The 12,138-nt window shown below is 31.3% G+C and overlaps 5 protein-coding genes across 10 annotated transcripts; 2 read left to right on the top strand and 3 right to left on the bottom strand.

Moving 5' to 3' along the window:
- The first annotated feature begins 91 nt into the window (after positions 1 to 91).
- On the top strand, positions 92 to 2,226 carry LOC100124263 (28S ribosomal protein S29, mitochondrial). Of its 4 annotated transcripts, none has more exons than XM_032601126.1 (7): positions 92 to 258; positions 354 to 529; positions 605 to 934; positions 1,009 to 1,101; positions 1,191 to 1,327; positions 1,398 to 1,745; positions 1,839 to 2,226. In XM_032601126.1, the coding sequence occupies exons 2-7, from the start codon at positions 514 to 516 to the stop codon at positions 2,073 to 2,075; spliced, it is 1,161 nt and encodes a 386-aa protein (XP_032457017.1). In that variant the 5' UTR covers positions 92 to 258; positions 354 to 513; the 3' UTR covers positions 2,076 to 2,226. The 4 variants fall into 4 exon arrangements, with proteins under 4 accessions (XP_032457017.1, XP_016836609.1, XP_031788410.1 ...); XM_016981120.3 differs by having other exon boundaries at positions 108 to 330; positions 410 to 529; XM_031932550.2 differs by having other exon boundaries at positions 108 to 254.
- Positions 2,142 to 4,497, bottom strand: LOC100124264 (sequestosome-1). Its single transcript, XM_001608137.6, has 4 exons — positions 4,151 to 4,497; positions 3,637 to 4,024; positions 2,569 to 3,539; positions 2,142 to 2,482 (listed from the first exon to the last, which is right to left on the bottom strand). Exons 2-4 carry the CDS (start codon positions 3,818 to 3,820, stop codon positions 2,240 to 2,242), a joined length of 1,398 nt encoding a protein of 465 aa, XP_001608187.1. The 5' UTR covers positions 3,821 to 4,024; positions 4,151 to 4,497; the 3' UTR covers positions 2,142 to 2,239.
- Positions 3,637 to 9,100, top strand: LOC100124265 (protein IMPACT). 3 transcript variants are annotated; one of them, XM_001608138.5, is made up of 5 exons: positions 3,637 to 6,803; positions 6,873 to 7,114; positions 7,202 to 7,462; positions 7,896 to 8,055; positions 8,142 to 9,100. In XM_001608138.5, the coding sequence occupies exons 1-5, from the start codon at positions 6,783 to 6,785 to the stop codon at positions 8,283 to 8,285; spliced, it is 828 nt and encodes a 275-aa protein (XP_001608188.1). In that variant the 5' UTR covers positions 3,637 to 6,782; the 3' UTR covers positions 8,286 to 9,100. The 3 variants fall into 3 exon arrangements, with proteins under 3 accessions (XP_001608188.1, XP_016845861.1, XP_031788413.1); XM_016990372.3 differs by having other exon boundaries at positions 6,678 to 6,803; positions 6,849 to 7,114; XM_031932553.1 differs by having other exon boundaries at positions 6,691 to 6,803; positions 6,898 to 7,114.
- Positions 4,835 to 6,668, bottom strand: LOC103317891 (putative tRNA pseudouridine synthase Pus10). The gene has a single exon (XM_031932541.2). The coding sequence runs from the start codon at positions 6,429 to 6,431 to the stop codon at positions 4,887 to 4,889; it is 1,545 nt and encodes a 514-aa protein (XP_031788401.1). The 5' UTR covers positions 6,432 to 6,668; the 3' UTR covers positions 4,835 to 4,886.
- LOC100124266 (WD repeat-containing protein CG11141) lies at positions 8,431 to 12,134 on the bottom strand. Its single transcript, XM_031932540.2, has 9 exons — positions 11,640 to 12,134; positions 11,405 to 11,560; positions 11,209 to 11,340; positions 10,946 to 11,106; positions 10,730 to 10,865; positions 10,370 to 10,670; positions 10,135 to 10,276; positions 9,294 to 10,054; positions 8,431 to 9,130 (listed from the first exon to the last, which is right to left on the bottom strand). Exons 1-9 carry the CDS (start codon positions 11,862 to 11,864, stop codon positions 9,063 to 9,065), a joined length of 2,082 nt encoding a protein of 693 aa, XP_031788400.1. The 5' UTR covers positions 11,865 to 12,134; the 3' UTR covers positions 8,431 to 9,062.
- Positions 12,135 to 12,138: the final 4 nt, after the last annotated feature.

Below are 12,138 nucleotides of genomic sequence, written 5' to 3' on the forward strand. Positions count from 1 at the left end.
CCTATATATATATATATATATACCTATATATACATATATAGCTATATAGCAAGAGGCCGGTACGTAATATATATGCCGTTTTTATCGCTTTATGAAAACGCTGCCTTGGATCGTCGACCAGCGCCACTCTACCGGCTAAAATTATAATTGAACAATAAAAATGTATTTTTTCCCAATTAGAGCTTGCGCGTAATATTAAAAAATATTTTGAGCGGATTTTTATCAAGTTTCGAATAAATCAGACTTGCGAGCGAGTAGGTGAATATTGTGCGTCTTATACGTCATATACACAATTATTCCAAAATTCATCAAGACGTGCCATATTGTACTGTACGTTATCACACACTATATAGTTGTAGGTATATATAACCCGTGTGCATATATATATAGCTTATCTGCTATACTATAGTATCAACATATGATGCGATGTCTGCACATGGTCGAGAGTCGTCGTGATCTACCGATTTGCTGATTTATAATATGGTTCTTGGATTTGATCTTTAACTTTTCAAAATGCCACTTTGTAGAAGTAAGTAAAAGGCTCAAGTTTTTCTAAAATCATTTTTACTCTGCATTGACAATGTTGTTATGTCTACTCTTTCAGAATTAGCTACTAGATTAATCAACGCAACAAATAATTTAAGATACACAAGCACTGCTGCTCAACCCATTCAGCTTCAGGATGAATTAATACAAACTTTTCGTACTAAAGAAAACAATCCATCCAAACACAGTGCCGTTCATCTTCACAGATACTACACTATACCGTACAATGAAATCAATACAATTTTTGCTCAAACTATACCTGGAGAATATATAAAACAAAACAAAACTTTTCAAGAAATGTGTCTTTTAATTAGAAAACCAGCGATTGAAATTATTAACTGTCTCTCGCAAACGGACTACACAAAACCTGTCAACAAATATGTTCTCTGTATCCTTTTATAGTAATATTGTTATTCTGAGTTATTATCAAAAGTACTTGTATGTACCTTAATCCAAGTTTAGATGGAGAAGATGGATGTGGTAAAACATCAACTCTTCTTCACTTGATTCACTACGGATATGTTACCAAAAAAATTATTGTCAATGTACAGTGGGGTAAGGTCTTACGCATATCATTATAATTCTATTTTTCACATAACTCATTATTTTTATTATGCTTTTCACTCTTAATTAATTTTATCCAGCTCCAATGTGGTATCGATTCCCTAGAGAAGTAGCCAATTCAACAACTAGAGAGGGTTTTGTAGATTTACCAATTGATGCAGCAGCTTGGCTTCTCAATTTCAAAAATCAAAATAGATTGATACTCAATCAAGTTGATGTAAGTTTTATTATTGAAAATATGTATAGTTTATCAGAGATTTTTAATTAACTTGTGTCTTGTAATTTAGTTGAAATTATCAAATGCTTATGAATGGAGTAGCCAAGAATCTAGTCTAAAAGGTTCTCCTCTCATAGAATTGATAGATTTTGGAATTCAGAGAGTAAAATATGCCAGCGATATAGTAATTGCACTAATGAGCGAGTTAAAGCAAGCTAGTATTGCTGGAAAATGTAAAATTATGGTAGCCATTGATTGTTATAATGCATTTTTTGCTAATGAGACAAATGTGAAAAATGATGCCAAGCAAAAAGTCCCAGCATCCAAGGTTACTTTGACTCAAGCTTTTCTCGATATTACTAAATCTGATTGGTGTAATGGAGAGATAATTCTTGCAGTTGATCAATTTTCTACCAAGGTAATAAAACTCTTTTTAAATTAATTTGATTCTAAATGATTTAACTTGATAAACAGTATGTTGCAATTTATAAATTAATTTATTTATTGATAGGATGTCCGAGACTCTTATTTTCCACGATACTTACTTAGAAAGGAAGGCTTTGATCATCTTGATCCATTTTTGCCGATAGCTGTTGAAAATTATTCTACAGATGAATTTGATACTGTTATAGAATATTATAAAAATAGAAAATGGATTAGAAAACTTTCTCCAGAAGGACAAAAAGAGTTAGAATTGGTATCTGGTAAAAATCCTTATAAGTTGATGGAATATTGTAAAAACTTGTAAGGAAAACACCGATTTGGATTTTATAGCATACCAGTAATAAGAGTAATAGTAAGCAGTTTTTGTACATATATTTTTCAAATCTATTTATTGGTCAAGTATTGTTTACATTATTACATAAAAATATCAAATAAATACAATCTTTCAAGGTATAATTTTAATTTCATTTATTCACGTACAGGTTGTAAGTCATCTAAGGCTCTGCTAATATTTCCATTCTTTGAAATCAAAAGTTGAGTGAGCCAACCACCTTCATTTGAAAATCCCATCTGCAACATAGCTTCAACAGCACCTTGTATTTTTGGATTTGGATGCCAAACGTTATCACTGACATTTGGCAAAGATGGATAAAGTGCTTTATCATCAGTTGTTGCCTTACTGTTTTCTACAGTGGGTTCACTTGGTTTTTTCTGAAAGAAAACACATTTAATGTTTAATGCCTATTGTGGTATGTTTATGATACAAAGACTTGTTTGTGATAAAATCATAAGCTTACTTCATTCTGAGCAATTTTGCCAGAAGCAATCTCGGAAGAAGCAGGGACAGAATCCTTATCAACCAGAGTCCAATCATCAGCTTTTGTAGCATCATTTACAGTTACTTGATTTCCTTCTTTTGCATCAGTTTTTGTAATAAGTTTGTTTTTTTCTTGTGAATCATTAGCTGCTGATTGAATTAGTTCATCAGTTGATTCCTTGTGATTCTTGTCATCGTCTGTTACTACTTTTTTCATGTTTTCAATTCCGAGTGGATCCAAAAATTTAGAAATATTTTCACTGAAATTCTTCAAAAATTCAACATGGCTATCCATAGGGTATTTTTCATTTGTTGAAGCAGATGAAGTTTTGTTTGCCGTGCTTTGATTCTGTTCTGAAGTATCAGTTTTTGATTTCTCTTGCTCTCCCATAACAGGGCACTCACCTGGTAAATTTGCCCAGTCATTTAAGTATGTTGTAAAAGTATCAATCCATGATGGAGATTGATCAGCACGGTGATTATATAAATTATGTCTTCTTGGTTTGAAAGGACAGTTCTTTGTCTCTTCTTCAGCTGATGAAGGACAAGTTGAAGCTTTCTTCATGAATTTGTTTATATGATGAGATAATCGTCGTCCATAATGTGATCTCCATTGTAGAGGCATAGATATACGAATCATGCAGTGCTCTGGATGTAAACCTTTTGCCTCGCATTCGCTGCACAAGTCATAGTCTGAGCATTGGACACATTTGTATCGAAAGCCACAGATACTTTTGTCGCAGCCATCGCAAACTATGCCCGCATGCTTTGTTTTTGGATTGTTAGTTGCTTCAAAATGAACAAAAGGGCCCGTGATCGGACAATTGTTCTCGTCATCATAATCAGAATGTAGGGTCACAAATAACTTGCAAAGTGGATACTTTTGCAGTTCAGCTAAAGCTATTACTAGTTCTTCGCAACTGCAGATAACAATTTCATCATTTTCAAAATCTGTAAAGATAGCGACGTAATTACGATAAAATGTAAAAATTTAACTGTGATAAGATAAAAACAGAATCAATGAAAAAAGAAAAAAATGTACAAGTACCTTTCCAAGTGATAGTGAAACGTTTTCCGCGAAGATCCGGAAAAACAGTTTGTAGTTTTTCGCGCAAATACGTAAAATTCGTAACTACATCGGCGTCTATAGCGAATCTTCGAATTTCAGCATGATTATCGTTTCTAGAATTATTTTTCCTCAAGAATACCTTAAAATCAACTTGCTCAGACATTGCAAATACTGTACTGCGGCCTCTGGAACAATCTGGAGTTTCACTTTTTGCGATGCAGCGCAGTAACGAAATGCACTATATAGGCGACTTGTACTAGCAACTTGGAGCGCACGCACGCGACAAACTGGTATAGAGTCGACTAGGCTTTCTTCCGTATAGCGTCTACCTTTTATACAATGGCACTGACTCACCAATATCGTTCTCCTGAAAGATGGACGTTCAATATGACATTACAAAATTGAAGAACGCACTGACGCGACCCGTAGCTCGTACTCGACTATATTCGTTGACTGAGCATAAATTAAAGATTATGGTATACTATATACATACGCGATGATGTGTTGCCAAAGAACTGGACGACTGGATTTTTGATTCACTGCTAACTGACGCTCAGCTGACCTATGACTTTTGGGTTTCAACCTTTTGTTTTCTCTGTCATATGATGTGGTGTATATATGCGCATGTATACCTGCATCTGCGCGTGTGTATAGCGTACGACGTACGTACTGCAATGTTGTTTACAGCTATAGAATAGCTGCGTGCCTGCGTCTATCCCCCACTTCAATTTCCGTAAAGACAGACTGTACTGCTACAACTTTCTATTTCATATTTTCATGTTATCACGGGCTATTAATTTTTTCCTTCATTTTACTATTGCATGAATTCGCGTAATGTATACGTATGATATACGTATTTGAAACAATTGATTAATTATTAAAATTTTTATTCTTAGTTTCGATGCTATATATTTTTGCATATTTATTAAAAACATACCCATTTAAATTTTTTATTGAAAATGTGCATTTCATAATTGCTTACAATTTTTAGCGTAAATCTTATTATTTTTATTAAAAATTTCAGTATGCAACGGCCTTTAAGATTTATAATAAATATTTTTCTTCTTATATTGCTTATCAGCAAAGAATAATTAAAATATTTTACAATAATAACATTCTGGATTATATTTATCTTCAAAATTATAGGTGAAGGTATAAAAATAAATATAGAATGTAATTCTTTAAAAATGATGTAATTATTTATTTTTTCTCAAGATTATTTTACAGTACTAAGGCCATTCTAAAGAAATATGAGTCACATCCAAAGAGATAATATCAATTTCAGTATCAAGTATGCTAGATAAACTTGGAACTGTTCTTCCGAAATCACCATGAACAAATTCCTTAACATATGTGCCAGCTTGTGTTTTAAAATCAAAAATTATCAATGTACAGTCATTAAAATTACAATTTGTACTTTTTTTGTAACGTTCAATTTCTTGCACTCTAGGTAATCTAGCTCTTAGTTCATAAATTACACGTTTTCTAGCAGAAACTGCTCGCCTGTGAAGAACTCGAACTGGTGTATTTTGAACAATTTCTAAATTTTGTTTTGTCTTTAATATATTGTTTAAAGATTCTATGTCGAAATTCTTTTTACAAATACACAGAGCCCTGTATGTCTTGGATTTTGAATATTCACCTTCTTTTAGTTTTTGCAAATTTGTTTTAGTTAAAACTTTTAAATCATTTGAGATTTTTACTTTCTCAGTCTGTGCATTGATTTTGTTTGTTAAATCGAATAAATTTTCTTGTAAATGTTTCGTATATCTTGGATTTACAAGTTCGATTGCAAAAGGTCTACCAGATAATAACATTCTTACATCTACATCTTCTCTTCCTGAAGATAAAAATTTCGTATGCTCGGCTTTTGTAAAGTCCATGATGTGACAGCAAATTATATCTTGTACAGAAGTCGTTACTTTTAATTCACCATCTACAACCCAGGGAGTCTGAGAAATTTTTCGACTGAGTTTCTGATAACAACCGCCCACAAAAATACTATCATGTTTGCATATTAATTTATCAATATTTACAAAACTTGTAGGTACAGAAGGAGGTACTGTGTAGCATTTCACAAACTGTTCATCTGTTATTGCGCTTATCAAGGAATCAATAGTTTTTTTAGAAATATTTGATCGATTACTTTTGGGTTTAAAATCGGTAACCCTTGTTAGCTGGTCATAATTATTTAATAATTGTGAACATTCTTCTTGGTCTTCTGAATAACTTATATGAACATCAATACTAAACGGTGACAAAATGTTTGAAATCTCTAAATTCTTGTTCATTACACATTTGATTTTTGGAGATATAAACCATTTAAAAACTTCTTTAATATTTTGTACTTTAATTTTATCATCCCATAAATTAGAGGAAAAATGTGTTGTTAAATAATATTGTACTGCTCTTTCTCTAATTTGAATCACAGTTGGAAGAGTCAAATTAAATGAAACTGTTGAACAATCATTTTTAAAATCTTCAATTTGACTGATCATCTTTTGAATAAAATCAGCCAATACTTGATTCTGCAAGATACCCAGACAAACGACACATGGACTTGTATCCCGAACGCTTTCATTATCATCCAGAATTTTCAACTTGGATAAAAAATTATCTGAATAATTGTATTGTTCTATTAAGTTTATTCCACAAAAACGTAATGAACACTTGAAACAGCAGCCAATTTTTCTTAGGAGTAGAAAAATTTCATTTTCTAAAAAGTCTAAATTATCTTCACTTATTTTGTTGAAAGAATCAACAATATTAGACATTTTGTAGATAACGTATATTAACTACCTTTTTATGATTAATATAGAAATTACTTGTAAATTGCTATCTAAAGAATAAAAAAGAGTTGTCTGTTCAATTCTAACCTACATATAAGTATGTAAACAATCTCCACTTATCCGGCATCGGCGTTTCTGCACATGTATACCTTCTGATCTACTATAGTATACCTATATATATTACCCATTAGTATATACAGATATACACGTCATACATCCATCTGCGCATATATTTTAGAGACGACAGCATGACTTGAATCAAAAACATAACCTCTTTTATGAAAAGTTTAGAGCTGATTTATTATAAATAAATAGTTTTATATTTATTCTTTACACATGGATAATTTATCCAAGCAAGTAAGTCATATGAAATTCCATCAATAATTCTCATAGATCATAAAGATACGTATAAATATATTTGCACAGATTGAAGAAATAGAAACACTTGCAGCTATTTATGGTGAAGAATTTCAGACGGAAGATGAAGTAAATAGATTATACAGTATTAAAATCATCCATGATGCTGATAGCAAAATGTTTGTAAAACTTTATGTAAAGTTTCCCGATTCATATCCTTCAATTTCACCACCAACGTTTGAAATTTCTGCTCCATATTTAAAACAAGAACAAAAAACGCATCTGCGTTATCTGCTTGAAAATGTTTACCTGTTTGTATTATTTTGTATTGTCTTCTTTTTGACATTTTATACAAATTAATATATAGTAATTTTTATTTTATTTTTTCATAATTTGAGGTCGTATATAGGACAAAACGTCATTTTTCAATGGATAGAAAAAATTCGAGAAGAGATGCCTTCGTTGTTTGTAAAATCAAATGAAGAATCACTTAATACGTCGGAAATGAATCATGAGACCCTAGCCCCTACAGAATTCCAGGATTCTGCAATTGATAAACTATTTCCTTGTCCACTGATTACACATGGAGAGGTGATAGTAGATAGAAAAAGTTCATTTCAGGGTCATGCTGCTTCTGTTTCATCTGTTCAACAAGTCAGGTTTGTCCATCTGTTGAGCTTTATTTTTTTAATTTTGGAACAGATCAGAGACTTTTTTTACCCATATTTAATAAAATCATGTTATTATAAAAATTGAACGATTGTTCTTTCTTTCAATAACGAGATAAAATAAGGGAAAGAACATCAGATCAGAAGCATTTGCATGTAGAATCGGAAAAGTAGATTTTATTAGCCTCGTCACTGTCTGAATAATAAAACGTTCTTTTACGTTGATTTACTTCCGCCGATTTTCGTATGAATGATGTTGATGACACAGCGATTTACACCGTTACGATGTTAAACAAAAATTAAAATAATCGCACGTATTAAGTATTCATATACGTTGTCTAGTACAAATACGTATATTATAGAGTAGCGAAATTTTTCGAAATACATCGACCGTTCATAATTTTACGACATTATATATTAACAGGCAAGTAATAGCTGAGCTTCAAAAAAACCGGAAAATTCAACAAGCTACGCACAATATATACGCATACAGAATTTACAACGAAAGTAATAAAAATTTTATACACGATTGCGACGATGACGGGGAAGTGCAAGCGGGGAGTAGATTATTGCATTTATTAGAGGTACGATAAACAATATCTTTTATTTTTATATCGCAATTATTCCGTAAAAATTATATATGATGTATTTAAAAATGTTTGAATTTTAGATTATGGATGCAAAAAATGTTGTAGTTATGGTTTCTCGATGGTACGGCGGCATACATTTAGGGCCAGATCGTTTTAGGCACATAAACAACGCTGCACGTCAGGTTTTAACTCAAGCCGATTTAATACCAATGAATCAAAAGTAACAAAATGATAATTTGGTATTTTACTAATATTTTTATAAGAAATCATCCAACTTTCAAATCTCGCACAAAATAACAGCTTGTGCAAAGAATTAATGCAAATATAGAAAAGTTCTTGTTACTACTTTATTATTTTTGTTGTCATTAATATTTTTACAAAGTAGAAAATGTTAAACAATTATATTCTGTACTTAGATTTATTCAAACGATGATGATGAATTCGAAATAATACAAGACTGTACACGCGAATATCAAAGGCATTTATACACGTGCGTAAATTATTTTAGACTTTATTCCTTGAAAAGCAGGACGAAAGTATAGTATTTTATTCCCGAAAAATACGGAAATTTTTTTTTTTAATTTTGAATGATTCATTTTTTAATTTCGATTGTATTGGCAATGGATGAGATGGGGTAACTTTTCAAGAAAAAAGTAGGTCGACAGTAAATGTCAATAGGAAAGTCGATCATTATTTCCTCGGATAATTTACTGTCCGAGCGTACACCCGCGGGAATAACCATTGACTTTACTGATTCCTTAACGCATAATTTACTAGTAGTACAATGCAAGAAAACCTTCACATTTTCTTCACACAATGCATCTATAAACATACTTTTTTCACATTTCAAACTAATATGTGCTGCAGACCTCGTCTTGTTAGGAAGTAAAAAAATGTATAACTATGTTTTGTAGTTCAAATAAGAGTATTTATAATAGATAATTTTATTAAAATATAAACAAAAAATAATTTATACTGTAGATCTGTCAATAATCAATCTGTCAACCTAATAAAATCCAGTCATCACTGTCTTCATAAATAGTCGATTTGACAAATTCTTTGGAAAGTTCTACAAACAAAAAAAAAACAATTACATCTACTGTTACAAAATGTGTGTTTTTTTTATTTCACGTACATTTAAAACGTTTAGTTTAATAATTAATCTATATACATGCTACATAAATTATTGAATGTGATGAGAATTTAATAGTTATTAGTATTAGTTCACATACCATTAAAATCAGCTTCTGATATTTTTGCATCTTCTAAACCGGATTTGCTTGGCCAGGATTGTTGGTTTGTTACTTTTGTTCCATGAAATTTCGTACTGCATTCAGCTAAATGATTAGATTCGTGCACTTTCGATTCACTTTTTTGTGTTGAAAGTTTTTCTGTCATTGAATTTGTTAGAGATTTGGATTGTCTTTTCTCTACATTCCAACACTTAAAACTGTTATTCATATAACCATTGAAATCTACAAGACTGTTGCAACTAGTATTTTCTAAACCACTTGCACTTTTGTCCATATATTGAGACAAATCCAAGCTTAGATAATTTGACAAAAGCTTTTCTTTGTCTTGAACCGCTTTCTGAATGCTTTCTAAATTTCTGCCATTTTCTAAAATCAAGTCATTGTCAAACTTTTGAGTCGTTTGATTTAAATGATCTAATGTTACGGAAGAACTTTTATTCTGATTATCCTGAGAATTTGTTTGGATATGACTAGTATTCATGCGGTTTTTTTTCTTTTTGTCCTCTTTTCGCGGCGTAAAAAGCACTTCTTCGAAATCCTGTTCACTAATTTTCTGAAAGATGTCTTTTCGGTTGATTGTAGTATTTCTATTATTTGTGCTACTATTTGATTCTTTTGAATCCACTTCAGATATAATCTGAGTGTCAATATCTAATGGAATAATTGGTGGAACTTCTATTGCTTCTTCTGCATTTATGATCGATGTTGTATCTATTCCAATAACAACAGGAGGCAATATGCTATTATGAATGAAATTAATATTAATATTTTAAATGTATTAAAATACAAATTCCATTAAAGAAAATGCATAAGATATAACCTGGTGGACTGAATAAGATTTGTGGGATTTATTTTATGAAATGGAATTGCTGGCACAATAGAGCTTGATTTGAGCTTTGTTGTTAAATCTGTAAATGCCCATGTTACAGGTCTATTTGACTGACTTGCAGAGTGGTTTTCAGCTATTTGTGTTCAAAATATCACAATCATTAGTTCAATTCAAGCAATTGAAACGTAAAAATAAAAAATTATTTAGAAAGTGTATTTATTCATACCAAAAAAATGTATTTCAGGAGTGTATGCTATACGTAAAATATTTCTGTCCCCTTCAAGAATAAATATTTCATCTTGAGTACATGACACATCTGTTACTCTTCTGAGGTTTGTTACAATTGATGAAATTGTTACCTCAGTCGGATTTACAACATAAATTATGTCATCATTGTAAGTTACTAGTAAGTCATCACTAAAAGGCATAATAATACCAAATGTCAATTCTCCCTGAGATTTTCGATTCAAATGATCTGCTGCTGGATTTAATAATTGTACTCTACTTTTTTCCATTTTAACTGCTTCCTGAAATGCAGTTTAAATAATAAAAATTGCCAATTTTTATCTAAATTTCTATATGTTACCTTGAGAATTAAAGTTTTCACAACTATTCCATTTTTATCAGCTTGCCATACTCGTAAACCAGGTCTACTGGCATAAATAATTGGTTCATAAGGATGATTTTTATTTTTTGCAAAAACAGCTCCTAGTTTTCCAAGCCTGCAAAATTTAAAACAATAAGATCTTGTTATAAAAAGTAAAAATAAAATAATCTATGTAATTTTTCTGTAGATATTAACATTTTTCTCTCTTTTTGGCCAACTTGAATGATTTGAGTACTCTGATTGTTATTTACTATAATGGTTCGAAATAATGTTGATATTAACAGTAGTCCACTCTGATAACTCAATTGCACTACAGAATACTTTTCATCTAAAAGTTCTGTCGATTTAGATAAATGCTGCAAATTAAAAAAAAAATATATATATATATAGATATATTTGGCTTTAAATCTATGACGTGTTTGGGAAACATTGAAATATTATAAAATTGCATTACAAACCAAATTAAAATCCATCTCAGTCAGAACAACTAAACCATTTTCATCACCGCTAAACAATTTCATTCCATTTTTGGACCATTCTACAGTTGTTACAGACACTTGATGAAGACCGCTGACATTAAATCTTTCCACCTTGAACATTTTAAGAAAAATCCTATATAATATGATTTATAAATATTAGTTTTAATCGGCTTACCTGTTTCTTTTTCTTTGGTTTTAAACTTTCAGGTAAAGAATCAGGAAGTTGCTTTGGTACTTGAAATATAGTGACAACTCCATGATTATTGCCTGCAGCTACCATATAGTCAACGGTAGAAACAACTTTTACACATGTAATAATACTATTGGAATCCTAACAGTAAACAAATAAATCAAATGTAATATAGAAAAGACAAGTATACCTATAACAGTAACTAACAAATCTGCATTACCTCGCATCCAAATGTTTCCAGTTGACTGGTTTTTCGGTCAAACCAATAAACCACCCCATGATTAGTCCCAATGGCAATAAAATCAGCAATGGCATCGAGACACGTAAAATTTATATCTTGTGTAAAAAGACCAGTTTGAATCTTTGAAGGTATCTTCTGCAAGAGAGTTGTTAATGGAGCCCACTCTTGTAAGGGTCCAGATTCTTGGCGTGTTGGACTTGTCATGGTCGTTTTTACAAACAGTTGATGTTTGCATTTTTCAACAATACTTTTTATTCTTGCGAAATTCGTCTTTTATCTTCGAGTGCAACATGTTGTTTTGAAACCTTTTAGTTGCTATTTTACATTAAAACAGCTGTGAACAAGTGGGTTTATCCGGCATCTGCACATTTCCGTTTATACTATTGCTTGTCAAGTTAGTTCCTCTATATGTATAGTCTGCACTCTGCACAGCATACGCCACGCACCGCATCACGGGCGGTATCCATCGATAAAGTCA

The sequence above is a fragment of the Nasonia vitripennis genome, chromosome 5 (genome assembly GCF_009193385.2).
Source record: "Nasonia vitripennis strain AsymCx chromosome 5, Nvit_psr_1.1, whole genome shotgun sequence".
Lineage (NCBI taxonomy): Eukaryota > Metazoa > Arthropoda > Insecta > Hymenoptera > Pteromalidae > Nasonia > Nasonia vitripennis.

Excerpts from the sequence above, each read along its gene's own strand:
- LOC100124263 (XM_032601126.1), top strand. Across the intron at positions 935-1,008 it reads TGTCAACAAATATGTTCTCT|ATGGAGAAGATGGATGTGGT; the intron begins GTATCCTTTTAT and ends ATCCAAGTTTAG. Across the intron at positions 1,102-1,190 it reads TATTGTCAATGTACAGTGGG|CTCCAATGTGGTATCGATTC; the intron begins GTAAGGTCTTAC and ends AATTTTATCCAG.
- LOC100124264 (XM_001608137.6), bottom strand. The coding sequence starts at position 3,820 with ATGTCTGAGCAAGTTGATTTTAAGGTATTCTTGAGGAAAAATAATTCT. Across the intron at positions 3,540-3,636 it reads TTTCACTATCACTTGGAAAG|ATTTTGAAAATGATGAAATT; the intron begins GTACTTGTACAT and ends CTATCTTTACAG. Across the intron at positions 2,483-2,568 it reads GCAAAATTGCTCAGAATGAA|AAAAAACCAAGTGAACCCAC; the intron begins GTAAGCTTATGA and ends GTTTTCTTTCAG.
- LOC103317891 (XM_031932541.2), bottom strand. The coding sequence starts at position 6,431 with ATGTCTAATATTGTTGATTCTTTCAACAAAATAAGTGAAGATAATTTA.
- LOC100124265 (XM_016990372.3), top strand. The coding sequence starts at position 6,783 with ATGGATAATTTATCCAAGCAA. Across the intron at positions 7,115-7,201 it reads CTGCTTGAAAATGTTTACCT|GTCGTATATAGGACAAAACG; the intron begins GTTTGTATTATT and ends TCATAATTTGAG. Across the intron at positions 8,056-8,141 it reads GATTATTGCATTTATTAGAG|ATTATGGATGCAAAAAATGT; the intron begins GTACGATAAACA and ends TTTGAATTTTAG.
- LOC100124266 (XM_031932540.2), bottom strand. The coding sequence starts at position 11,864 with ATGACAAGTCCAACACGCCAAGAATCTGGACCCTTACAAGAGTGGGCT. Across the intron at positions 11,107-11,208 it reads CTGAGATGGATTTTAATTTG|CATTTATCTAAATCGACAGA; the intron begins GTTTGTAATGCA and ends TTTAATTTGCAG. Across the intron at positions 10,671-10,729 it reads TGAAAACTTTAATTCTCAAG|GAAGCAGTTAAAATGGAAAA; the intron begins GTAACATATAGA and ends ACTGCATTTCAG.